The sequence below is a fragment of the Letharia columbiana genome (assembly GCF_014066305.1).
Source record: "Letharia columbiana isolate WasteWater2 chromosome Unknown Sc0000039_s0, whole genome shotgun sequence".
NCBI classification, from domain to species: domain Eukaryota; kingdom Fungi; phylum Ascomycota; class Lecanoromycetes; order Lecanorales; family Parmeliaceae; genus Letharia; species Letharia columbiana.
The window spans coordinates 189,126-216,242 of NW_023501083.1; the positions used below are offsets into that span (position 1 = coordinate 189,126).

General features: G+C 43.9%; 8 protein-coding genes across 8 annotated transcripts; 2 read left to right on the top strand and 6 right to left on the bottom strand.

The window, feature by feature from the left end:
* Positions 1-595: 595 nt before the first annotated feature.
* On the bottom strand, positions 596-3,880 carry HO173_009311 (uncharacterized protein; the record flags this gene model as incomplete). Its single annotated transcript, XM_037311202.1, has 4 exons — positions 596-685; positions 741-827; positions 878-1,280; positions 3,048-3,880. The coding sequence occupies 4 exons, from the start codon at positions 3,878-3,880 to the stop codon at positions 596-598; spliced, it is 1,413 nt and encodes a 470-aa protein (XP_037161859.1).
* A 471-nt stretch (positions 3,881-4,351) lies between these two features.
* On the bottom strand, positions 4,352-6,810 carry HO173_009312 (uncharacterized protein; the record flags this gene model as incomplete). Its single annotated transcript, XM_037311203.1, has 2 exons — positions 4,352-5,903; positions 6,800-6,810. 2 exons carry the CDS (start codon positions 6,808-6,810, stop codon positions 4,352-4,354), a joined length of 1,563 nt encoding a protein of 520 aa, XP_037161860.1.
* Positions 6,811-8,329: 1,519 nt separating this feature from the next.
* HO173_009313 (uncharacterized protein) lies at positions 8,330-8,985 on the top strand (the record flags this gene model as incomplete). Its single annotated transcript, XM_037311204.1, is given in 2 exon segments — positions 8,330-8,494; positions 8,506-8,985. 2 exon segments carry the CDS (start codon positions 8,330-8,332, stop codon positions 8,983-8,985), a joined length of 645 nt encoding a protein of 214 aa, XP_037161861.1.
* Positions 8,986-11,302: 2,317 nt separating this feature from the next.
* On the bottom strand, positions 11,303-12,100 carry HO173_009314 (uncharacterized protein; the record flags this gene model as incomplete). Its single annotated transcript, XM_037311205.1, has 2 exons — positions 11,303-11,732; positions 11,781-12,100. The coding sequence occupies 2 exons, from the start codon at positions 12,098-12,100 to the stop codon at positions 11,303-11,305; spliced, it is 750 nt and encodes a 249-aa protein (XP_037161862.1).
* A 705-nt stretch (positions 12,101-12,805) lies between these two features.
* Positions 12,806-13,290, top strand: HO173_009315 (uncharacterized protein; the record flags this gene model as incomplete). Its single annotated transcript, XM_037311206.1, has 3 exons — positions 12,806-12,866; positions 12,925-13,081; positions 13,146-13,290. 3 exons carry the CDS (start codon positions 12,806-12,808, stop codon positions 13,288-13,290), a joined length of 363 nt encoding a protein of 120 aa, XP_037161863.1.
* A 304-nt stretch (positions 13,291-13,594) lies between these two features.
* On the bottom strand, positions 13,595-13,927 carry HO173_009316 (uncharacterized protein; the record flags this gene model as incomplete). Its single annotated transcript, XM_037311207.1, has 1 exon — positions 13,595-13,927. One exon carries the CDS (start codon positions 13,925-13,927, stop codon positions 13,595-13,597), a length of 333 nt encoding a protein of 110 aa, XP_037161864.1.
* A 45-nt stretch (positions 13,928-13,972) lies between these two features.
* On the bottom strand, positions 13,973-14,287 carry HO173_009317 (uncharacterized protein; the record flags this gene model as incomplete). The annotated part of the gene is made up of 1 exon (XM_037311208.1): positions 13,973-14,287. One exon carries the CDS (start codon positions 14,285-14,287, stop codon positions 13,973-13,975), a length of 315 nt encoding a protein of 104 aa, XP_037161865.1.
* A 1,377-nt stretch (positions 14,288-15,664) lies between these two features.
* On the bottom strand, positions 15,665-16,006 carry HO173_009318 (uncharacterized protein; the record flags this gene model as incomplete). Its single annotated transcript, XM_037311209.1, has 1 exon — positions 15,665-16,006. The coding sequence occupies one exon, from the start codon at positions 16,004-16,006 to the stop codon at positions 15,665-15,667; it is 342 nt and encodes a 113-aa protein (XP_037161866.1).
* Positions 16,007-27,117: the final 11,111 nt, after the last annotated feature.

A 27,117-nucleotide genomic window follows, 5' to 3' on the forward strand; every position in this document is an offset into this window, starting at 1 on the left:
TTGGACTACTGACACTGATGCATGTATGCTGTGTCGACTTTGCTGGGTATAATGGCTCTTATGCGTGAGACTCTGATCTGAATCAGAGGACTCGCTACATTCTACGTTTACCTACAGCTCCAGTGAAGTATAGGGAAGGGTCTACTTGGGGGATAGTGAGTACTAACGACGGATAATCTTGGGGTAAAAAGAATGCTTGATGGTCCGCCTGAGCATGCTCAACCGCAGATGGACAACGAGAAGAGCCGAGGATTACGGTGTCCGGCCTACGAAGCGGCAACATCAAGCTCACGAGGGCCGATGTATTTAATCAAAGGTATGATCGGAAGAGAAGTAAGGTAACGGTTGACTGCAACCGCCGGCAGTCATTCAACTAAAGCATATGGGTAGTGACACCTGAACACGGTACATACGGGCTTGCACCGAGATGTCCCCATGGAGTAATTGTACCTCTGTTCAAGCGGTAGACACTCTCGACTTCCTATCGTTCAGAAACCTTTTCTTTAGACGACCTCAACCGCAACTCTTCCACTCCCCAGACTTGCTCCCTTACGCAGGGCCCGAGCCTACCCCAAGACGAATCCCAGCCTTCTACCTAGCCTCTTCTGGCTCTCCCTCCTTCAGCATTCCACTCATCCCATTTCATGGCCCGAAAATGGGAAGGAAGGCCGCCCATGCGGTTTCGCTAACAGAGAAGTCAGTCATCAGCACACACCACTCTCGAGATCGAATCCACATACGAATTCGCCCTTCGCGTTGCGCCGAGCTTCCTCCTCAAGCGTAATCCTGTCATGCTGGGAAGCCAGGAAGCCAACCTGTGATGTTACCTGACTTGGTCAGCCTCGTCTCACTCTCCTCGATGCGTCACCATGCTCACATCTTTCCCCTTCTCAACCTTGCCCTCTCCTAGCCCATCCGCAGACCAAGATGGACTACCCTCCTCCTTCACGATCACAGTCTCCGCACTCTGCACATCCTGAACCAGCAACGCTCCAGTGGGACCAGGCCGTAACACATAAGACACCCGCATTTCCCCTGAAGCGAACAGATTCAGGAACTCCGCGAGCTGGATATTCGAAAGGCCGAAGGCGAGGTCGTAATCTGGACGGCTGGTGCGGTCTTCCGGAATGATGGTGAGGGAGGGCGGTGTGGTGTTGACGGCTTTGACCCCGCCGAAGTAGCGGGGTTCGGTTCCCATGCTGGGCTCAGCTGCACTCGTATAGGATTCCTGTCGAAGGAAAATTGACGGGTGTGGGAAGGTGGCCATGCTGGGCTCAATTCTGTTTATTGTGGGAAAGAAGATGGTACAGAATTCCCCAATTTAAAATACCGGCTCTTGCAGAAGGGTCTCCGAGATTTTTTGCGAGGTTACGTCGCCGGATGACGAGATTATGTTGTGTAACATTAAGCAGCGGGGTCGGAAAAATCACCATTTCCCAGCCGCCAGTCAGTGAAAAACGGAGAGATGGCGGGATTTGGCCAGCAAATGTGATGTGTGTTTTTGAATATGTGGATGTGTTGGTGGATATGTTGGGGATGAAGCTGTGTCTAAGAGAAGATGTGCACGGTTGTGTCCCTTCCTCAACAACACTGCTTGCTTGGCTTGATGATACAACCATCGAGGTATCAAATAAAGGTAGATTTCCGGAAAGTTAAAGGCTTTGTTCCGAAAGCTGCGTCTATCCGATCTGAAGAAGAAGAAAAAGAAGAAGAAAAAGGTAACAGAAAAAAGCGACAGCATTCCCCCCCAAAGCACCACCGGCCCAACGCGACCACGGCTGCGCACCTTCCACCCGCAAGAAGTCCCAATGGCAGCGAAACGCCTCCCAAAAGGCAGCGAAACGCTCCACCAAAGCCAAAGCCAAGTCCCAGTCCCGAAAAAACCTCCCCGTCCGACTTCGAACCGCCAGCAGCCCACCCGACCGACCTAGCACGTACTCGTACCAACCCCAAACTCCCCGCCCCTCGCCCAAATGCACAGCCCTTCGATCCCAAAAAAAAACCCGCAAACCGCCGGCAGCCTGCCCGATCGGCCGGGCGTGTACTAGTACCCCTCCCTTCTCCTTCGCCCACGACGCAACGCACGTAGGCCACGGACACAACCTAAATGCCTCTCCCCCCCCCCCGTAAAAGCCCGGTCCGTCCCCCGTGGCTCGAAAACCGGGCGGCGGCCTATGTTGTAAGTTAGATACCCGTTTGAAAAAAGAAAAAAAAGAAAAAAAGGACCGCGGGCGAAAGTCCACATTCTGCATCCGATGGAAACGGAAGAACGCCGTTTCCAAAAAAAGGGGCTGAGTGGCTTCGGACCCACGGAATGACGAGGGCGAGCCGGAGACGGCCGGAGAGCCCACATGCTGCGGTTTCGAGCCGGCCATCTGGGGCTCGGTGGCTCGGGGGGGTTTCGAATTGAGGTTTTTTTTGGTTTGGTGCAGGGAGGTTGGAATTGAGTTGTTTTTGGTTTGGTGCAGGGAGGTTCGAATTGAGGAGGTTTTTCTCTTTGGTTTGGTGCAGGGTGATGGGATCATTGGATTTGGTTTCCGTTGGACGTGTGACGGAGCACGTGGTTGGGCAGGCAGGGTTCTGGGCGACGAGCATACCCGACAGCGTGGAAGAACAGGGAAGAGTCAGAAAAACCGTTCGTTAAAGAATGGCGGGATGCAGCGCAAACGAGAAACCCGTTGAGCCATCCGGCAAGAGATCCGCTGGGGCTTCAGACATATGATAGACATCACAGAAGAACAAAAACTGGTCAAGAACCCGATCGAGAATTTCGACGTAGAGCCCTCATTTCCATGCTCGAGTCCCGTCGTAAAGCATGCAAGTCCGCCAGCAAAATGCACCACCACCACCACCATCACACAGCCCTCACCTCTCGCCCCAATCCCATTCAAGGCCCCGCAGACTTCCGGAAAAAAGGGACCGCCGGAAAGCCCATCGACCGTTCACCGCATCCCACTCGCGATCCCTCACCCCCTCATCCTTTCCCCCTCCCGCTCCTCGTCCTGCCCTTCTCCCTCCCGTCCAACCGGTCCCTCCACGGATCATACGGCGAAGCCACGACGTGCTCCGGCGCCCTCGGCCTGGGCTTCACGTCCCCGTCCCGGAGCGGCTCGCCGGCCACGGGTCGGGACCGCTGCTCCTCATGCAACTTGTCCAGCGATGCGCCCACGATGTGGTACTTCGCCCAATTGACCGGCGGCATACGCACCACATTCTGCCCGGACGGGATCTCCCCAAACGCCACCCCCCCACCCATCCCCACCGTCGCACCGTCGTCTCCATCCCCCAACCCACGCACCTCCCCACCACCATCCCCCCCATCCGCCTCCCCCCTACGCGTAGGGTCCCCTCCGTCGAAGCCCTCCCGCCGCACCTCCCCCACAGGGCCGAGGATCCCCCGCATCCCCCGCGCCCTGACCTTCCCACCGGCCACGGCCCGGGCGAAAGCTTCCGGGTCGGCGACGGCGGCTTCCTTTTGCCGTTCCAGCGTCTGCATGTCCCGCAGCGCCTGCTGCCGCTGCAGTTGCAGAACGGACATGGCCGCGCGGAGGGCGATCGCGTCCGGGTTGCTGGTCTCGCGGACGGGGACGGGCGGGGGCAGCTCTGGCATTTGGGGCGTGGGAGGAGGAGGTGGCGCGGGTTGGGTGGGTGAGGACTGCGGGACGGGCGGGGGAGGCGCGGGAGGGTGTTGGGTGCGGGGTTTGGTGTAGCTGCTGCTGCTGCTGCCGGCCGCCTCGGTGGAGGGAGCGGGGAGGGAGTTGGGCATGGTGGGGGTTATGGGGGAGTAGGGCGGTGCTGTTGGGGAAGGCGGACGGGGGTCGGGTTGCCGGGCATTGTGTAGGGGATCGGGTGTGCGGGGAGGGATGGAGAGAGGGGGCATGATGAATCGCTGGATTTGCTGCGCGAGGTGAGGTTGAGAGTGAAGGAGCCGGCGGAACGGAAAGGGAAGGTTTGGCGAGAGATGGATTTAGTGCGGAGGTACGAGCCGTGAGATTGATTGAGCTGAAGGGAGTTATGGGTCACGCTGCAAAGAAGGCACGATGGAGGTAGTAATACTGACTTTCATTGAGTAAGAGCAGGAGCCAAGTCCTGTCTATAAGTGACCTCACTCCATAAACTTGTAAATCTCACAGGGGTATATAGCAAACAGCAAACTGCTTGTAGCAAACGCACACATAGACCCACAACACCACGCTCAATATCTGTCCCAAGATAGTTGCAATGTAGCCAGCTCAGAAACACCGCCCAAGATGGAAATGACTAGCAGGGAAAAGCAAGCAGCACACCATCAGAGATCCCTATAATTAACCGAGAACTCCAACGCTTCACATAAGGCATAACAAGAGACGAATTACTTTTTGAACAAAGCCATCCGACCCTTCCTTCTCAAAGACCGGCCACCCTCCGGCGTTGGCGTGATGATCCTCTCGCCGCTGGCATTGACATCCGTCGCCTGTTGAGGAGACTGCCATGGCGCTACAGTTTGATTCTTCAAGCTCATGCCCAGCCCCAACCTCTCGCGCGTAGAGTTGTGTCTGGCAGGCGCTGTTGCAGGTGAATCCGAACTTGGCGTACTTATGGTATTCGGAAAGTAAGATGTAATCGGTGGACGTTGAGATGACGCATCTTTCTGGACCGGTGGTTCCCTGCGAAGCATAGAGCTAGTGTGGGACCCTTCTCCTGACGTCTGTGGGCGCTGATTGCTGGGTTGGAGAGGAGTGGGTCTGGGTTTTCGTTTCGCCGCGGCGGGAGGACCAAGGATGTTGACTCCAGCTGACTTCACAATGACTTCTTCAGCAGACCCCGGCGCTTCTAACAAAGTAGTCTTGGTGTTCTCTTGAGAACTCTGTTCTAATATCGGCGAGGTGAGGCCTATGAATGGTGACGGTGCATCGGGTGTGGCAGGCGATGAATCATAAGGCGTGAGCACTGGCGAGTAGGAGAGAGCGGGTGGATTCGGTGAGCCAAAGCGATTTGGAGGAGACAGCTCGGTGGGTGGGAACGAAACAGCGGGCGGTCGAGGAAGATCTTGTGGGAAATATGACGAGTTCTGCTGTAGAGGAGGAGCACTCCAGGATGATGTAGTCCGAGATGTCGTACGCCTATGCTCCGTGGCAAAATCTATGGCAGAGCTTCCGCTATGATAGCTACTGGTCTCCCAGCCGTAAAGTTCAGCCAAATTGTTGCTGCTACCACTCTGTATTGACGCTCCACCGAGGGTACCACGACTGAGACGTTTTCTCGACGAATCTGCCGTAGATATAGCCCTACGCTCCGATCCTCCTGACCTTGAAGTGCCAAGCGGCCGGCTCAACCCTGACATTGATTGACTCGCCGCGTCCTGTTGCTTCTCCTTCTCTTTCAATGTCTGCGGAACACCGTCCCATTTCGAGTTGACTTTGGGGACCGTGACCGGCAGCTTCGCTGATGACACGCCTGGCATTCCGACTGCGGTGACTCGGCCACCGCCCTGCTTCATCAACTGCCGCTGGTAGTCTTGCAAAGCCTGTGCCGAAGGTTCTTTGACGCTGAATAGATTTGAGAAGAAGTTTGATCGTTTCTTTGCGAGGTTCGGGGAGGTCTTTGAAGAGGTTGACGATGGAGCCAAGGAGGACCGCCCCGGGCTGCAAGGAAGAGACATCTCCGAAGACGGCGACCGTGGTGAAGGGCAGAAATTGGAGTGCAGCGGCGAGGTGGGAGTGGTGGATACTGTGGACCTTGTAAATCCAGTGGACGCAGAGCTGACCGACTCGGTGTCGCATGATTTGGTTCGGTATGAGAGTTTGGGCAGCCTATTAGGCAGTGTTTGAGGATTCATGTACCCGGGGGTTGGAGACGCCATCATGAGCGCCTCCACGTGGGAGGGCACACGCGTTGTACGTTTGCGCCACTGTGGATAGATGCTACGGGAAGGATTGAGCGAAAGAGGTCACGGTCAGCCAGTCATTGCTTTTCTCAGCCGTAGGCAGAATGCGAAATGCTCGATTGGCTGGGGAGGATGAGCGGAAATACGGCTCGAGGTAGGTGGTACTTTATGCGAGAAGGACGGGAGGAGAAGCAAATGACAATGGTTGGAGAGGCAGAATGATTTTGTTTCACTCCGAAACGTGGAAGAGCGAGGGGTTTGGGTTGACGGGATATAATAAAGTAGAAGGTATGATTATTTTCTGAGTGGACAGACTACATGTATTTGATGATGAAGCGAAAGAAAGGGAGTCGCCGGCCTTTTCGATGACTACCGTCCCACGGCTCTTCACAATTTCAGCGTGTGCCCACAAATGCATCAATTCACCGGCTATGTCTAGGCTCTGGCCCTCAGCATCAATTTGGGCCTCTTAGGGCCGTTTGGGCGCAGCGGACGTTGCTGAGAGGCTGAAATAATGCAACTGTATGCGCGTGGAATAGCGAATTTGCACTGTTGGTCTGTTGCACCCAGACGGCAACTGTATGCGCGTGGCATAGTGTGGCATGATAGGAGCAGCTTCTGGATTGGTTGGAGACGCCGTGCTGACCTCATCTTTCATATCGTTTCCACGGGATCAATACAATTGTCTGACATTTAAACTTCAGGCGATCGCCAGATCTCATCTTAGCTTTTGATCACATATAAATGATATAAGGATGCTATGTTTTGAAATGAGTGTTCATTCGTTGAGATTTGGGGGATTTGCACAGGGATCATGAGTTGGCAAGACGTACCACCCCAAGCCAACGCCAAGACCGGCCGCGTTGGCTGGTCTAGACCTCGAAAACAGCGCCTCTGATCCTTTGGAATTGTCAGATCTGATACGTAACGTACCATGAGATCATTACTTTAGCTCATCTTGTACATGATCCGGCCAAGCTCCTTCATTATTATCATTATTATCGAATATTGAATATTAAAGTATCATTCCTTCAATCCTGCGTCGCTTGGCATTACCCGTATCCACTCTTAACGAAAAAGAGCAACTGCAACCGTGTCTATACGGAAGATCAACAAGATCGTCAATGTCAACTTTGCATGAACCCTTTAAAAAAAAAGACCGAGATTGTTAGACTGGTAACGAGCCGCTGCTATCTGATGATCTGACCCCAAGTTCCTGACCTGGGTGTGCGGCAGGGTTTCGTTGGAAGAAAGGCAAAAAAGCGTTTGAGGCGTTGGATTCGCACGTGTAGAAAAGTCAGATGTAAATGCCCGAAGGAGGTGACCGATGGGTACGATTGGACCAAGGAATTGGCGTTCGAGTAGGGCTGAACTGACTACAATGCAGCCGTCCGAGCATCTCCTTTTAAGTCTTGGCCTTCTCGACGAGGCGTCGACGGTGGAATGCATGGTGGCTGAAGTGTAGCGGTGGTGGTGAGAGGAGACAAGCTGCAGGGCAGTCAACACTTTGGCTTTCGAATGTGCTAGCATGCATGTATCGCTACCGGGTAGATAACGCTCCTTTTCTCGGCAGACCCGAGATGAAGGCATCTCAGTCTCTCTTGCTGTTTGCTTCTAATCACCATACGTTCGAATCGCAACCGTGGCAGCAAAGTCAGAGACTCGGCAATCATTAGTTTTTGCTTGAAAAGGGCATTGATAAGGAGTCGCCAGCCCACCGAAACCCTGCATGACGGTCGCTTCTGCTACCTCACATAGACGCATCACACGACTACAAGCTTCATCCGTGAAGCAAACGAAGAAATCTTGTGCCAAGCGTGCCAAGATATTTCCGCGTCTCTACATCATGAATATGACACTATTGAGGATGTGGAAATGAGCCCATCGGCCGTCGAATAGCCATAGCAGCCACCTCCAGGGTCTCTACCCCCTTCTTTGTTGTTTTGTGATGGCTGCCAAGTCGGCCGCTGAAGAGATACACTTGGCTTACATCGACACGACGGCTACTCGCGATGCTACAGTATTGTGTAGTATGTATGCGTTTTCCCGTGTGTCACCTTTCGCCAAGGCTGTACGAGTTAACTCAAGCCTCGCAGAATACCGCATGGACAAGCAGGATCAGCATTGCTGTGGCAGAAATCATCTAAATCAACCCGTTCTTTTTGAAATTTTCTGTGCTTTGACTGTCAATCCTTCCGTGGATTCCTCGCTAAGTTCTTGACCGGTTTTCATCATCGCGCGAAAGAATCTGCGCGCTATACTGTGGTATAGTCATGTACTCTTCAGCGTATGTTCACGCGTCTCTCCCGTCTCATCCGGCGAACACGAATCTTCTCATGCGGGCTAGTAAGAACTCATCCAGCTTAATTCCAGACCTTTCCCGACACCAACTTTCACTACATGGCCCAATACTCTTTCCCGAGCCTCTCAACCACAGCATGTATGATACTTTGCCTTTTCACCATGCGTGACTTAGCTCTGCAAGGCTTCGGAACGAGATATGAAGGGGAGGCCTGGGCAACATACAGCAACCCGGGAGTAAAGATCTCTTTTATAATGAATGCGGGAGATATCACTCCTGTGCGCTGGGCGATGTGGATTCTTGCAGCTTCGAACAGAGATGAGATTGTCCGCGACAGGTCTCGGACGGCGTGCTTCGATATGACTTATCTGGGCATCCAGATTGGCATCTGAAATTCTTTGCGCCGTACAGGATTGGTGCGGAGGCCGAGGCGAAACATACAGAGCTCGCCCCACCGCTGACATCTGGGCCTGCATCTGCTATCAACGGTACAGACCTCATCTTAAGTAGCCTAACAAAACCGGAGGATGACACCAATTCGAACAGCGACGACCTGTGGGCCGAAGTGACCTTCACGACCACTGAGATCCCGCGAGCAGACATTTCCATGTCCATCGTGCAGGCGCTATTGAACCTAGGCCCCTTTGATAGCACGGCGCAGATTACACAGCCGTTAGCAGTCGTTGGCCCTGCCATCATGGTGAAGATAGAAACCTCCTTCAAGAGAGTGGAGCGCTCTACGCCATCTTTTTCCAATTATGGTCATAATGTCAAATGCCTTGCGGGGACTGCCTTGAGTCATGTTGAGAGAGGATAAGTTCTCAGGAGTGGATATACGACTGGTCGTTGGTGGCGGAGATGTCGCTAACGGCAGGATCCGGCGGAGTCCAATGGATGCGTTGGTGGAATCGCATGTTACTGGAAATCTATCAGTGTCTTGCAGATTGGATTTCTTGCCTCTCATTCCGTTACTTGCTAACCCCTGTCTGCGTTCGTTACCCTTGAGACGTGAAAAGGTGAACCGGGAACTCCCAAGAGTGAAGAATCCAAGATGCCATGCGGCAATATGCTAGTGCTTCAAAGCTTGTCTTGCCAAGCCAGTCCTCAAAGCGTTTCAGCGACACTTTTCGAGGGACGTGGAACCTGGGAAACTCCTCCGCAGAGCACCCCGATCCGTACGTCGTCTCCCAGGTTCTCGGATCTCTGCACAGCTTACGTTTACCTCGTAGGCGGCTTGCACCACGGTCACCCCGACATCGAGCTAGGTATTTTCCGGCTTCGAAGCCATTCGAGAAAGGTTCTATGGGAATGAGTAGGCTGTCCTCTATCTCTACCCGCTCTTCGTCAAGCTGTACATCGCGGAGTTTTGTTCCATGACGCCTTGACCTCTCCGATGGGCTTCTAGCCACCTTCACAACGCAACTTGGACTCCAGACTCCGGCTGCTACCCACTTGAAGGCCGAGTGATTGCTTTCTCTTCGCTTATTCGATTACACTGTCTTGTGCATCTGGTAGCGTAGTGTGGCTCTCCCTTCGGCCTTGTCCTTCGCCGGGAAGAAATTCACCAATCTCTTAGCATTGTTTTCCGTATCCAGGGCATAGTAATCTTCGTTTAAAAGTTTGCCTTTGATATACTCCTAGTCTTTAGCAACATCATGGCCACTGGTCCTCTTCCATCCGGTGAGGCGAGCATTGCACTCGTGGTATCTTACGAAGGCCCCGCCAGCTTTGGAATCGCTCGCTCTTTTCCTTGCTGGCTTGGAACTACTCTATCTCCGCATTCCTCAGTGTGAAGAAATTTCACCATGGAGGCAACAGTACTGCAGATTTGCACTTGCAGCGATAAACGTGGGACTTCAGAAGGAACCGGTAAGTCGCCAATCATACCGGCGGGATCAAGTCTCTGCTGGAGAGTCGCGTATTACTTGAGTCGTATTCGACACGGAGAGACACCGAATTGGCCGATACAGGTTTCGTTTCGGTGATCGCAGCCAAGGCCTTTTTTTCTTCTCCTGTGACTGCGCCATTGCTATTTTCAATATCAAAGCAGATGCCGAGGCTCTGTTGGGGATGAGTATTGGATCAGACTGTATGCCCAACATTTCGTCCGTCAGCCTGCAGCAGCATCCTTGATTTCCAGCGCAGTGGCCAGGCACTTTGGACTGAACCCAAACCCGTCCTCCATACTTCCTCCTTCAACTTACACTCCTCACTTCCCTCAAAGCTGGACCGTGTTCTTCCTCGCCGCCATCACCCTCGCTCTACCTCTGTACACCACCGCCTTTCCCCAAATACAGTCCCCGACAGAGGATTTCGAAAACGAGGGGACTATTTTCGTCTTTAAGAAAACAGCGATCCTCCCCAACCCCCCGGAAAACTAACAAGAAGCTTATGCTTGCATGAGTCGATCCGTGATGGGATCCACACACTTCATAATCCAGTGGCCACATGGCACGGCTCCATGATCATCGTAGATCTCCGAACGCAGAGCGATCGTGAGCACGAAGCCAGGTCCGGGTCGATGAGATGATATCTGCCAACCGGTTTCCACACTTCAAGCTGATGAGCTTTTGATAGTGTTGAATAGAAGCATCAACAAACCGTCGAGACAGCGAACATTGCCCGCTTCAAGGGGCGGAAGGCACGATTGCCGAGACGGCGCTATGCGGATCTGGAGTAAATGTTGTGTGTGATATGCAACCAGCGCGGTGTGCGAGATTTGCATTTGCCCCATAAGCCCTGAAAGCATGTCGGGATGGGTGAACGTTACAGGTTTACCTGATGTTATTGATGCGCTAGTTTTCTCCTTTGCTCGATACGGTGATTCTCATTCTGTATTGCTTGACAGCACAATCTCATCCCGAAATCGTACATTCGAGGCCTTCGATGCCGTTGCAGTGGGTCCGTAATTGTTGAGTTTACCGTCGTGCATGTCCCTTCGTGGTCCCATCTTTGGAGATCTACGGCTTTCAGAAGTTAACATTTTGGCTCGACTCAGTTTTGAGACGTTCAGGGTATGTGATTGCACTGTGGGCGTTTTAATCCGTCAGTCTCTAGCAAAACGTCACAACAGTTCTGGAACCGTTCTCCCCTCCTCCAATGACTCTCCCATCACCCTCATTTTCACATTCATTTCACGCCTCATGAACCCTGCGCATCTGCTCCGCCAACATCAACCTCCGCGTCTCCATGCGAGCTTCGCTCTGCCTCCTCGCCTCACGTTCTACATGCGCCGTCGGAGACACACCGTCAGACTCGTCATCGCTGCTCGTATCTCCCGCTTGGGACTCGTCATACTCCACCGACTCCTCGCGCGCCGGCGCAGTCTCCGGAGCTTCGCTGCCTCGCGGGTCCGCTTCCGACCCCGCCGTTGCTGGCTCCGGTGACGGATCCCACATCCCTACGATTTGTATGTCCGGTTGCGGTTCTTCGGGGCTCGGGGTTCCTGGCTCGGGCGTGTCTGCTGCTGGCTCCGCGTCGATCGTGCACCCGAAGTTGTTGGGCCGCAGGAAGATACAGTCGAAACAGTGGCCGTCGCCTCGATAATTCTCTGTCCTTGGCCACCTGTATCTCATCAGTTCTGTCCACTGAATGTCATCCGTAACGACTTACCATCCCTCCAACTTCCCTCCCTTGCACACCAGAGTCCGGACATAACATTTGACCTCATTCTCGGCAACGGTTCGCGCACAACGACCCCCGTGGACCATGTCGTGTCGGAACGCGTAACCTGTAGGGATGTATGTGCCGACTCCGCTGGGGTTGAGAATGGTCCATGGGCCGACCCGCTGGTAGAGATGGCTGCTTGAGTAGGGGTTGACGCCGAGCAAGGCAGAATGGCAAAAATGGATCTTTCGGGCTTCCAGTGGAAGTGGGACTGTTGGCGGTTCCGTCGACTCACGGTAGAGGAACGAGGGGTGAGGTATAGGCATTTTGATGGGCTTGTAAGTTCCAGTCAGTCACCTTGTACAAGCTTTGATATTTAAATTCCTTTGAAAGCAGTGTGATTTTAGTTGACCAGGTAGTGGAAGATCTTGCACTGTGGTAAGAAAGAAGTGGTTTTATCCCATATTTGGCGCCAGGGCATGGCAACGGCTGGAAGATTTTTTTACGAGGGAATTGGCCGTTATTCGGAGTGGTATTCTAAATAAAGGTCATGAAATTGATCTCAGTCGGAAGTATCCTTTGAGTCTAGCCTTACAGACGGGTCCTTTCTGGTCCATGATCTCGTCCATGGTCCTGGCGCTGCAAATTGTAGAGATCCAGAGAGGAACCAGAGCACTGTCACAAGATCAATCTTCGCACCTGACCATTGGGATTCGAGTCTCTTATTTTTCTTTAATCATGAAGATATGCCTTCTGGGACTATTCCAAGGGCTGGAATGGACTCTCTTACCTCGCCCTCCATGTTGTTCGTTCCTTCCGATGAGGGAGAAAGATTTGCTGTAACCCGCCAAATTTGAGCACTTTCGAGCTCATATATTTTTTTATGTTTACTCTTTGCCACACCCTTAATGAGCTCTGCAGATCATTCAGCTTTTCATTCACCATACACGTCACCTTGCAAGCGCGACCGTACTACTCTCCGCAGGCTTATAGAGATCTTTCAGCCACGCGGACTATCTGAAATGGCAAGGATGGAATACCGACTGCTGCAATTCCACTACGAAGGCGCGAACTGCGACTGCTCGAATGCCCGTATGCCTTGCCTTCCTAGAAGCATCAGCAACTTACGCTTGCTAAAGACTCACGACAGAAGATAGAAAATGGCACATCACGAGCGCGGCCGAAGCTGGTATTCCGCTTTCCACAGCCCCCATCCCCAACACGCCCGACGATTTCCTGGACCTGGGCCCGAGAAGACATGCGTTCCTCGCGAAGTTGTTAGGTACAGGGGGGCGATGGGAGGGATGGTATGGCAATGCAAAAGGCTTTTCTCGATGAGTGGGATTCAGGAGAACTAACACCAACTGTTAGGAAGCTGCATGCCGTCAGTCAGAATGGGTATCCGGATGATCACATCACGAATGTCATCATCACGCGAGAGAAGGAGCCGGTGCCGGTGTCAGTGGCGGATGAAGAATGGGACGTGCTGGCTCGAGGGTCTCCTAGTTGTTTGTGAATTTTTTTCTCGTTGTATTCGAAAGTCTAAGAATTAGTAGGGAGATAGGTGTCAAGAATTTCAATTGCGGAGAAACCTAGAATGTAGGATGGGCTGCAACTTGGTCCGCCAAGGCCTGTCAGCTGTCTGTAAATGCTAGCGATGTCCATTTGTTGCCTCCTCATCTCATTCGAATTTGAAAAGTTCGACTTTCGCTGCTCAATCACGACGTTTAGAACGGCCAAGGATGGATGGAATGGGCTCGCCTGTCTTGTAATTCGGTCAGGATTCCTAGAATATCCTCCTAAGCCTCACAGAAATACTACTATATAAGATCATTTTTATACAACGGATCCGCCTCCACCTGCGCCTGCCACAGTGGCCAAGCTTTTGTATAACTCCCTTGATTCATCGGAACACAATCCGCCGCTTCTCTCGGTGTCAAGTACTTTAATGTCTCTGCGCTCGCTCCATACGCATTCTGGATCTCCAAGGCCGAAGCCTGCGTCTCGGCATTCCAGGCTGTGTATACGGCACGGTAGACAGATTCTTCAATGCTCGTACCCACAGTCGCGAATCCGTGGCCACGCTGAAGGACGAGAGTGTAATCAGGCTCCATGTTATTCTTGGTTACATTGTTCGCCAGGGTGGAAAACATGTCAGCGAGCGCGTCGCCGAAACGGGTGTTGCTGATGAGCATGTTCTACGTATCGTTTGGAAGGTAGTAATTGGCGATATCAAAGACGGGAACTTTTTCACCAACGAAACCAGCCATGTGGTAGGTAGGCTTGAAAGGAACCTCACTTATGCCGAAAGGAATGACTTTAAGGTCATGGCTGTGGACCACGCTGATCTGACTGGGGTAGCGTTTCAGGATGCCCTGGTGGATGAAACGTTCAGAGTAAGGACTTTGGGCGGCATGATCGGCGGACGGTGTGACTGCAGAGCCATCACTGATGTAGAATTCGTTGAGATCTGCCAGGCTTTGTACAAGGGCTGGAGGTGGGTCGCCGGTCATGAAGAACGTGGCATTGTTGTTTGGGTTGCGGACGGAGACGTGGCCGAGACCGTCGACGATTTAACTGTAATCAAGGATGTGGTTTGCTGTAATGAGTGTGGACAAGAATTGAGTGAGGTTGACGGCTACCATCTTGGCGGTTGGGCTGGATGGCAATTCTGAATCTTGACCAGAGGGCAGTAGATATAGAGCTTGCCTTGCCCTTTATAATACAGACACCACATCTTAGATGATCCGATGAAGGATTAACATACCTGGTGACATCACGTCGCTCTCGTTGCAGCTTTACACTTTTCTGTGCAGAGCATCCCCCTGCGAGGAGAAGGACTCCGAGCCTGCAAGACATGTATGCATCTTTCCGTTTACTACGAAGGGAGGGAGAGGCCTGCAAGACAAGTATGCATCTTTCGGTTTACTAGGAAGGGGGGGGGGAGAGGCATGATCAAAGTCCACCCCACATAAGTCCCACGCTAATGTCAATGCCGTCGCCATAGGCTCTCGAGATACTCGACACTCGACCACAAAAGCGGCAAGGGGCCGCGACATATCCGGACAATGCTGGATCCAAGTGTTGCGTAACACTGTCTTTAGCATCCTCTATGCCGACTTGTAACCGAAGTGGTACGTTTCTGCGCGAAAGCAAGCCAGGATTTAGTGTACAGCGCTTCTACGGCAATCCACACGAACGGTGCGAGGGATGCTACGGGAGCCGAGTCTCGGAGTCTCTCTCGGCCTCATCGGTTTCAATGCAGCAGCCGATCGATGACCTTTCATTCAGCATAAAACACCATCATGCATAGATAGGTCGCAGAGGTTGCCGTCTGAGCATGGCACAAAGCAAGTATACCCCACACAGTTGAGGCAAGCGTCAACTCGCTTGGTGAGTATCGATTTGATGTTGGGGAGAGATGAGAGATACAGGAAGAGCATGAACGGATGCGTACGCGTGATAGCGATCGTGCCCATGATGGAGGGAACAACAGGCAATAGATTCGTAATGTTGTTGGTAAGAATGATTGTGCACATTGACAATATGGAAGAGGAATAGGTTGGAACAAGGTCAGCCTAAGGGTTTTTTTGTTGTTGTTATTATTGCTAAAGAAGGTGACTAGTAACATGGAATCTGCAGGAGGCGGAGAGGCATGATCTTGATTGTTCCTAAGAAGAACATCTCGTGAACATGATAGATACTGCCGGAAGCATATGGCTTACATAGACTCGGTTCGTGTAGGGAATGAAAAGGCTGTGGAGATTTCTTTCCATTTTTAGTAGATTTGCTTGCAAAATTATCCAAATGTGCCGTCACATGGAGACAGCAGCCCATAATATTTTCTATATGCCAGATGACAAATAAGATTTCCCTCAAGATATCCAATCTCAGACATCATCAGCGGGCGTGTAGTCCATGGCTTCGGTGGCATCGTCCTGAGCTGCAGCAGACGAAGAAGACATAGCCAAATTAATATCGTACTGGCTCGCTCTGTTGTCTCGCGCCTTCGTGGGCTTTGTTCGTTTGGCTTTTGCTATCCCATTGGGTTTAGCTTTAGTGGTCTTGATCTTGGATCCTTTGGATGCCTTTTTACCGGGAAAAAAAACAATAAGAAAAACCCCACGTCCATTCGTGAGTCTACCGTTGATTTCGTCGTTGAATTTTGATGATCGATGTGTAGACAGTTGGTGATGGAAGTGAGGCTGTGGAAGATGTTTTGCCCGGAGCATGGGCGCTAGCGCTGAGAACGGCAGCGATCGAAGTGAAGCCGTGAGGAGTCACTTTCATAACACACTCGTTGAGTAGAAGTCGGAGAAATCAAGGATTCCTCCTTCATTTGACATAAGCCACGCGCAGCTGATGGTCCGTTTCTAAACATATTTAGCTTGCTCGATGAAAAATTAAATATAAAAAAAAAACCCAAATTGGAATTTTTTTTAAAATTTTTTTTTTTAATTAAAAAAATTTTTTCCCTAAAAAATTTTTTTTTTTTTTGTTTTTTTTTAAAAAATTTTTTTAAAAAAAATTTTTTTTTATCTTCTTAAACCTGTTTTTTGAAAAAAAATTTTTTTTTTTTTTTTTTATATTATTTGTTGTTGGGGGGTTTGGAGCTGGCATTGTTGGCGTCTGGGTAGGATTTTCAACTTGCATGGTGCCATGTTGGAAAGTCAGGAGATATAACTGTCCCGATGGGTAGACGCTGAAGCCTAAGGTGGGTGATGGAGAGGCCGGTGAAATGAGGTGGGGATCAGGTGTCTGGGGAAGACGGCCTGATAGGTCGTGGTAAGTATTAGCCTGATAATACTTAAGAATTCATGCAGCAGGGTGTATGCTTGGGGGCTTTCTGTGATTACCTGCGGAAATGGAGTCGGATCCGTGTTCATAATCAGAACTGTCTCCCCCGCTTTTGTCCATACCAGCCTCCAACTTGTCACTGGACCAGTGTTCGTTGGAAATCTCCCCATCAGGGAGACCTATCTAGGCAACCCACAATGTGCCCTCGTCCCCGTCCTGTACAACCTCAGCTTCAACACTCTCAGCCTCCCTTAACTAGGACGCAGAACCCGAGGGTTGCTCTCCAAACCCAAACTGCGCAGAATGCCTGGGTTGCCTCGCTGGCTGTTCCGGCACGTTTGGTCCACTTACCCTTAGAAACATCATGGATCCAATGGCATTCTGTGTTCCGCTGGCCTCAGTTGGTCAGGGGAATCAACAGGAGGTGTGAGTGTACTTTGTAGCCGTTGGGACGTGGAGGGTGTGGGTATATATATGTAAGAATGTGGATGTCAAGTGCTGAGAAAGCGTTATGACAGCTTAAGAAGTATATTGAAACCTTTGTACGGTGGTGCAATTATATAGAATACGGCCTGAAGGAAGGCACGAAAAAGAAAGCATGAAGAGGAGGTGGGTTCAACGGCCGGGGGAGCAGATGATGGCACAACACATTCGATAGCAGGTTTATATCTTCCAGTGAGGCCGTGAGAATATCCTGATGCTGACCTACTGCAGCACAATTCAGATTCCCCCCGGGGGTACCATGGTAACAGTCTACGAGAAGTAAGCATCGGAACGGAAAAGAATGACTTATTATATAGGAGTCTCTGAAGCTGTCTTTGACACAGAATTGGCGTGGTGAATTGCCCCAGCCAATCATCTATACGAATATGACCGCTAAGATTACAGAATATCATGGGACAACTTAGCCGAACGAATCACAGTTGTCAGGGCTACGTGAATCGAACAAATAAACGCCGAGCTGGGTGCTTGGCAAAAAAACCCCCTTTTTTTTTTTTTTCCCCCCCCCTCCTTTAAGATCAACGATCCGAAGCTTTAGGGTGCTTGGCACAATGATCTGTTCTTCATCCCTCCTTTCGGGGCTTATTGCTTACCATTTGCTGAAATTTTGTTCCCCGCCCCTTTCGAAGTAGGGTTAGGGTCATTAGTGTCTGGATTCGTTGGACGTATAGCTGGATCTCTCTGTCTTTGCCGTGTCAAGTATTTCGTTGTCATTTCCACTACTGCTAAAAATAAAGGGCACACAGACTAAAGTTGTGTGATTTCTACTACCGTAAGAAATGAAGAGTAAATCAACTTGGCAAACACTACTTTGCTTCATTATGTTTCCTGCTTGTATCACTTTGAATCACTTTGGTCGACCTTTAATGTCTCTAAGGCATTGAACTTTCCTCACTGTGGAAGCATCGTTTTGTGAAAATGTGTCTTCCATGTATGCAATTAAATAGTTAGGCTCGCCTGAATCCTTCGCCGTAAGCCAAGGGATTAGGAGCCCTTGCAATGTGCATCCACATTGTACAGGCTCCGGTCAAAGAGGCAAGCCACTGTCTCTCAAATGGTAATCAGGCCTTCGTAGCTAGTGATCTGCTCATATTATTGCGAGTACATCATTCAGATCCATTTGGCTCACACTCCCAACCCTTACATAAGCAATTGAAATCAGACTCCTACAGCTATGCAGATGCGTCAATGCTTGCCGAGATCGACAGCCGGGTAATCTACGGGCCAGCAGGATCTCTACCCCTGCGGTAACTAACATATTCCTAGAACGCTATGCTCTCTGGCACGTAATGGGCGCCCATACAGGAGGAGTACCGCTCTCGGATCCTGGACCTAGCACGTCAGCTTCGATACTGAGTCTAGACGCACAGAGGCAAGCATTTCTGCTGGGCCTATTGAACAAAAGCAGCGAGTGGCAAGGATGGTAAGTGATCGATGCTGTACTCCAAAGCCCTAATCTCACTTTCTGTAACAAGGCGTCTAAATGGTGTTGGGCCCTTGGAGGAAGCGCCATACCCGACTTGCAATATCATCCTTGTCCGGGAGATGGAAGAAGCTTTGGAGTGTGAAGGCACCACGATCGAGGAGCGGGATTGGTTGGACGTGGAACCACCGAGCTATGCAGCGGCAAATCACCCAGTAATGCAACAGTAGAGGATGAGGACTAGACACTGCATCTTGGGTTGGCATCCAATCGTTTGACACTGGTATATATGCACTAGTCGAGGGTTCTGGTTTCGGAGCTGTTGACATGTTAGATTGTAAGAAGCGCAACAATCTTCCAGCCGAGACTCCTCTAACCAAGAATAGACATCGTTCTATCTCGATGGATACAGGTTCGTGCGTGATACAAAGCAAGTTTATCTAGGCCCAATTGGGTCGTGTGTATTGTAGGTAAGGTAGGCTGGGACCGTGACACTGCTGAACCGTATGTTGCTGAATCGATAGGAAGACCTTGGTGTGAATGTTTTGGCCGCAAAGGAAGCAATGTATCATGTGTCATAATATTAATGAATAGATTAATAAATCTACTTATACTCTAAATAATAGAGTAGAGTACGCTACTGTTATCGAGACGCGCTTATATAAAAATATCGCCTTTAATCTCTAGAAGCGGAGATTAGTTCGCTTAAATAAAATAAAATATTTATAAATCGTAGTCGTAATAGCGGTAATAATATATTAAGATTATTAGCGACTTTAGAAATAAAGAGAACTATAAATAATATTATATAATAATATTATTTAGCGACCTCGAAAAATAATTTAATTAGAGAAATTACTAATCTATTATAAAAAGAGTATTTGAGAATATCGAGCTCTAATATGGAGATAAAGCGAGGCGTTTCGCCTAATCTCGAAAAACTTTCTTATTAAAAAGAATAAGATTCTTTAAGCTTGTTAATCTCTTAATAATGATTAGAAAGAACTATAAACTAATAAAAGAATAGATTTTCGAATTATAATTATATATAGTAGAAGTTTATTAATTTTCTATTAAATTAAATTAAGAACTTAATAAATCGAGGATTTAACGTTACTTAAGCGTATACGAATACTAATTAAAGATAAAATTAAACTATACGTTAATTTAATAACTATTTTTAATCGCTAAAAGTCTAAATAAATCTTTATACTAAGAATTAATAAGTATATTACTTATTTATAAAGCTTTATATAAATCTTCGCTATTAATTAATTAATATTTAAATTATATTAATTAAGCGATATAGATTTCTAACGCTTATAATACGCTTAGAGAATAGTAATAAAAAGTAAGAATCTTTTAGAGAATATAAAGTAAATAGTATTTCTAATCTATAAGAGAGTTAATAGAGAGAAAATTAAAATTCTTAATATAAGAAATCGTAGTTATCGCGAAGATAAAACGACTTCGATTTAAAGAGTAAATAATCTCGAGATTATAAGTCTAAGAATAAATTTAAGAATAATAAGTTTTATTTAAATAGTATAAAATATTATAATTATAAAGAAAAAGAGTATTACGTTAATATCTATATTAGATTAAAAAAATAGAAAATAAAAAATCTTAATAATATATCGATTAATTTAATTAGTAATTATAAACTTTATATAATTAACTTAATAAAAATGAGAAATTCTTATCGAAGACTTTATAACGAGAATAAAAATAGAAGTAGTATTTATTTTATCGTTAATCTACGAAAAAAGAGTACTTTTAAATAATTAAGACGAGTTATAGACTCTTATTAAAATCTATTTTAATAATAATATAAAGGTAAATATAATAAGTTAGCGTTTTACGATTAAGTAGAATCTAATAAAGATTAATAATCTTTTATTAAAATTTATATAAATAAATAAAAAATTAGTATATTACTATAATACTTACTCGATTATCTATCGCTTATAAAATAGTTAAAAGCGTATTAAGCGCTATAAATATATTTTCTACGCTATTAATAAAAAAGATTCTCTCGATAGTTTTAGATCTTTCGATCTTAATTAATAAGCGAATTAAGATAAATATAAAAGATCGAATCTAGCGTTTCGACGTTAAAAAGTAATCGCTCGAGATTCTAGCGTTATAATAATTCGCGGATATTTTAAAGAAGTATAAAACTATTTATATATTAGTTATAGTCGAAATAATAATCATAGATAGAGAATATAAAACTAATATAATTAAAATATAGAATATTTATATAGATAGCGTAGAGATTATCTTTAAACTTTCTAATAAATTAAAAGAATATAAAGATATATTCTTATTAAAAGAAGTAAATCGATTATTATTATATAAAAATCGCGATTATATTATCGAAACTACGGCGGAGTTATTATTTAATTCGCTATATAATTTATTTAATATAAAGTTAATAACGCTAAGAATCTATCTTAATAAAGCCTTAGCGAAGAATTAAATAAGATATTTTACGAGTTTAATAGAAGCTTTAATTCTCTTTATATCAAAGAAGAATAAAGGCTTATATTTATATATTAATTATCGAGGTCTAAATAAGATAATTATTAAAAATTAATATTTTTTACTCTTAATTAGCGAGACGCTTAATCGTCTAAATAATTTTAAGCGATATATTAAATTTAATTTAAAAAATACTTATTATTATATATAAATTCGTAAAGACGATAAGTAGAAAATAGCGTTTTATATATATTATGGGTACTTTAAATATCTAATAATATTATTTAACTTAACTAACGCCTTAATAACCTTTTAAACTTATATTAATAAAATCTTAATTAAGCTAATTAACTAATTTTATATAATATATTTAAATAATATTCTTATTTACTTTAATATAAAGAAGAAGTATCTAAATTATATAAAGTAAATATTTAATTAATTTAGACGATATAGTCTTTATATAAATCTAAAGAAATACAAGTTTTTCGTTATAGAAGTAAAATTTCTCGGCTTTATAATATCTATTATTAATATTACTATAAATAAATATAGAATAATTATAATCTAAGAGTAGTTAAAATTAAAAGACTACTATAATGTATAAGTCTTTTTAGAGTTTATAAATTTCTATCGAAGATTTATTTATTACTATTTTTAAATTATAGAATTTTTAATAGAATTTTATAAGAAAAGCGAAAAAGGTATTAAGTTAAGATTATTTCTATAACTTAAGATTATAGAGTATATATTTAAAAAGCTTAAAAGCGCTTTTATAACCGCGCTTCTTCTTAAGTATTTTGACTCTTAACTTTTGATTCGAATTAAAATTAATATCTTATTATTCGCTATAGCGAGTATATTAATTTAGCTATATATAAATAAATAATAATACTTAATCGCTTTTTATTTAAGAAAGATAATTAACGCGAAATATAATTATAAAATATATAATTAAAAACTTCTCGCGATTATTATAATATTTAAATATTAGCGTTATTATCTAAAGAGAAGTTTTTATTTTATTAAAATTCTTATTAATTATAATAATTTAAAGTACTTTATAAGATAATCGATATTAAATAATAAATAAGCTCGCTAAGTAATAAAACTCTCTTTATATAATTTTTTAATTTTATATAAATTAAATAAGATAAACTCTATTAATACGTCTTTAAGACGTCTTAATTATAAAGGCGAAAATAAATTAATTAATAAACTTCTCTTTATATTATAATAAAAACTAGCTAGAGTTAAAAGTCTTTTAAATTCTATTTTAGCTATTATTAAGATAGCTTATAAAAATAATATAAGCTATATATATAAAAAATATAATCTTAATAGTAAATTTCTTATTATATTAAATAATTTAAGTATAGATAAAAGTTTCTTAGATACTAATTCTCGAGAAAAAGTATTTTATAAAAAGATAATATTTAAGAATTTAATAACTGCGATAATATAAGAGATGTACTTAAACGTAATATATTCTTTAAGACTTAGAAAATCTTAATCTTTAAAAATTTAGAGAGTTTAAGCGAGATATTTACTTAATATATTCGTAATATAATTAATAAGCGACTTAACTCTATTACTAAAACTATTAATTATAAATAACTCGTTTTATATCTAATTATTAAAGTATTAATAACTAGTAAAATAGTATATAATATAAATAGTAAATCTATTTATAAACTTATAAAGATACTTTAATAAGAGAATACTTTTATTAAATAATATAAAGCTAAGAAAGTATTAAGTAAATAAACGCGAAGCGTTAATAATTAGACTTAAAATAGCTAGAGGCTATTAAGATATAATAATAAATTATATATATTTAAGAAAGGCTTAATTTAAGAAGAGCTATTAAAACGCTATTATAATAACTTTATAACTAGGTATTTCGATATTAATAAGATATTTAAGCTAATAAATAGAAAATACTATTAAAATAATATTCGCGTAGATATTAAGAAGTATATTAATATATATAATATCTATTAGCGAGTAAAGATAAAACGCTATCGCCTCTATAGTAAACTAGATACGCTTTCTTTATTAACGAGATTATAGAAGAAAATTATAATAGACTTTATTATAAATCTTTCTTCTAGTAAATATAAAGACTATATTTATAACTCGATCTTTATAATAATTAATCGATATATTAAAATATTAAGATATATATCTATTAATAAGACAATTAATATTATATAATTAGAGGAGTTATTTATAAAGGAAATTATTCTTTAATATAAAGTATTAGAAGATATCGTTATAAATCGAGAATCTATTTTTTATAAATACGTTTTAATTAGAAGTTTATTATTAAGTATAAGTAAAATATAAACTAAGTATTATTTTTTATTTATAAATCGACGAATAGATAAAGCGATAAAATTAGACTTTAAAATATTATTTAAGAATATATTATTTAAAGCGATAAGACGATTGGATAGAGCTTCTACTAATCGCGGAATTTACGTACTATTATAGCGAGTATAAAATAATTAATTATAGTCTATTCTTCGCTATATATAAATATTAGCCAGAATTTAAATTAATTACTAAGAATAATATTATCGAGAAAAGAATATTTATAGCGAAAGAACGTATTCATCTGCAAATCTGAAAAGTTCCTGCAAAATTTGAAATTGCTGATCGCGCGTTTGTCGCGGAAATTACAAAATCCGCCGGATTAGCAAATCTGATTTAAATCCGCCTAAATTCCGCCCAATTAGCAACTATAGTCTGCTTTTCATACGCTGTCCGCCGATTTAGTAAATCTAATTAGAATCTGTCTAAATTCCGCGGTTCAGCAACTGTTCTAATCTTTTCGCTAGTTCTACTAGTTTAATAGCAATACGCACGAAAAAGAAAGTTCTAATGATCGACGTTGCGACGGCAGGTTCTATAACGACAGTATCAACGTTAACTTAAATTTGGCTACGGAATTAGACGATTTAATGAAATTAATCGCGTGGGTGATACTCTGATATAGCGCACAATGATATGTATGTTGTTGATAATATATATTGATGCCATATGTATGTAGAATAGTACTTAGAGTGTATTAGGAGTGCATTACGCAAAATTTTTAAAGTTGCTGAAAATTTTTAAAGTTATTAAACTGATAGAACTGGCGGAAAGAGTTAGGATAGTTGTTGAACCGGCGGAAAGGGTTAGATATAGGCAAAGTCTGCTGAATAGGCTAAATCGTGCTAAATCGTGCTTATAGTGCGGACCGGCGGAAATCGTGCGGAAAGGAACTTTTAGATTTGCAGATGTTAAAGAAATCGATATAATTTAATAAGAGCTTATAAGACGCTAATAAAGCGTATAGAAAACGCAGTCGAAGTCTTATAATAAGAATTATAAATCGTAAAGATTTAATCGCGGTAATCTTATTATACTTTCTATAAAGAATTTAAAATAAAAGAAACTAAGTAAAAGCTTTCTAATAAGCTAATTAATTCTTTTATATTTAAAGTATATTAAAACGCAAGCGTATCGACTATAGCTATCATCACCTATTAAATTTACTCTATTTTTTATATATTATTACTAAAATTATATAAATAAAGACTTAAAGATCTAGATATCTCTAAGTATTCTATTTCTAAACTAATAAAGATAACGAAGAGTATTTAATAAAATTCATATATAAAAAGTATATAAGAAGAGTAAGATAAAATATCTTATTCGATAGAAAGATTATCTTAAGAAGTATAATAAATAGCTTAATAAAGAAGTTATAGAAAATATATAAGATCTAATTAACGAGTTTAATAAAGTATAACTTATAGATATTAAAAGCGTAAAGTATAAATATCGAAAAAGGGCTTAAAGGCTAATAATTTCAAAAATATCTAAAGATAAAGAATTTAGCTATAAAGAGTCGAATCTCGAGTATTATAATAAAAATAATATTAAAAAACTAATAAAAAGTATTAATATTCGAAGATAATAAAGAAAAGATTATATTATTAGAAGTAATAGATATCGTAATATAAGATATATATAAATAAAATAATAGGCTAATTAAACCCCTTAAAGATCTTATCGAAGCTATCGTTATCGATATTATTACTATTAAGATTACTATCTAAACCGCCCTTATAAATAAACCTCACCTTATTATCTATCTTATTATCCTTATCATTATTCTCCCTTCTTCTTTCTCTTTATTCTCCTCTTCTTCTTTATCTTTACTATTATTCATCTCGCTTCTATTATTATTACTCTCGAAATTCGAGCTCGACTTAGAGACCGCGAGAGATATATTTATTAACGAAAAATTAGCTTAAAATATAGTTAGTATAGATACGAATAATAAGAAATAAATATAAGAAGTATAAGTATATATAACAAGTAAAGGCCCATGAATTAAATTCATGAAGTTGGATTTTTCTAAGTTAAATCGAACTCTAATCGCTTACTATGCGTTTTTGACCTACTTCCACCACTATAAAATTGATTTAATCTATATAATATATAGGCACATATATGCGGAGAGAGGCGCGCTAAGATCTAATTAGGAAGGTATATCGAGTGTAAAGGATTAATCCGTAATAATTGCCCACAAAAAACAGAGAAAGGCCATATTCTTATGGCAAGAAGTATCGAAATACTAAAAAGAAATGGAGACAACGTGCCAATTAGTGGTGTGAATCCCACAATATCTCCTGCCGCAGGGAAATTTTTCGAATAATGAAATAGCTGTAGACATCGGACGGTTTCATTTATTCAAATATATATCGTCCGATATTTCTTCTATAGAGGCCGTAGTGATATACTATATTAATGTAGTAGGGATGATAGGCCAAGTTGCAGTGATGTTCTCCGCTTACTAAGTGATGATTTGATGTGGAACCGTGGAGAACATATGACGTGGGATCTTGGAGAGCTGAGCCGTGTTCTTGACGATGGTGGTCTTATTGCCGCTTGGTTTCCGCAGTGTTCTTTTAGTGTTCTCCGCAGTGTTCTCGATTTGCCTTTTAGTTCCTCCTCTTACTCCTTAATATAGTGGAGATGACAGGCTAAGTTGCAGTGGTGTTCTCCGCTTACTAAGTGATGATTTGATGTGGAACCATAGAGGCATATGACGTGGGATCTTGGAGAGCTGAGCCTGTTCTTGGTGCTGGGGGCCTTGTTGCCGCTTGGTTTCTCCGTAGTGTTCTCCGCATTCGCCTGTTGTAGATCCTCCTCTTGCTCTCCTCTTGTAGAGTATCAGACTGAGTAGCTAGCTGAGTGGCTGACTGAGTGGATAACTGATGTGACGTGGGATCTTGGAGAGCTGAGCCGTGTTCTTGACGATGGTGGCCTTATTGCCGCTTGGTTTCTCCGCAGTGTTCTCCATAGTGTTCTCCGCGTGTTCTCCGCATTTGCCTGTTGTAGTTCCTCCTCTTACTCCTTAATGCAGTGGGGATGACGGCTAAATTGCAGTGGTGTTCTCCGCTTGCTGAGTGATGATTTGATGTGGAACCGTGGAGAGCATATAACGTGGGATCTTGGAGGCTGAGCCGTGTTTTTGACGATGGTGGCCTTGTTGCCGCTTGGTTTTCCGCAGTGTTCTCCGCATTTGCCTGTTGTAGTTCCTCCTCTTGCTTCTCCTCTTGTAGAGTATTAGACTAAGTAGTTAGCTGAGTGGCTGACTGAGTAGATTACTGAGCTGATAGGGTAGGTAGTATTAATTAAGCGGCTAATCGAGTAGTATATAGGGGAGGACGATGACTGTAAATCCGTTCAGCTCTTTTGAGGGCTTTCTAACGCGTTTATAAGTAGTAGTAGGTAGCTATTGGGCTCGCTTGCGGCCTCGATTGCTAGCAATAACGGATTCGCGTTAGTAGAGGCTCTAAGAGGCGGGCAAAGGGGTGTACGTGCCTAAAGCGTTTAGTAACGTTTCGCAGGGGTACGAGAACGATTTGTTTATATTGGTGGAATTGATAGAATTGATAGAGTGGTGGAAGAATAATAATTACACAAACAAACAAATAGGTGGAAGGATTATTATTCGATCTCGGACGCGTCTGGTGTGGCTATTATAACTATCATATTTAAATATTTATTTCATCTATCAATAGTAAGCTAAACTTCATTATTTTTACAGCGTTAGAAAGCGTAAACTGAGCTCTATAA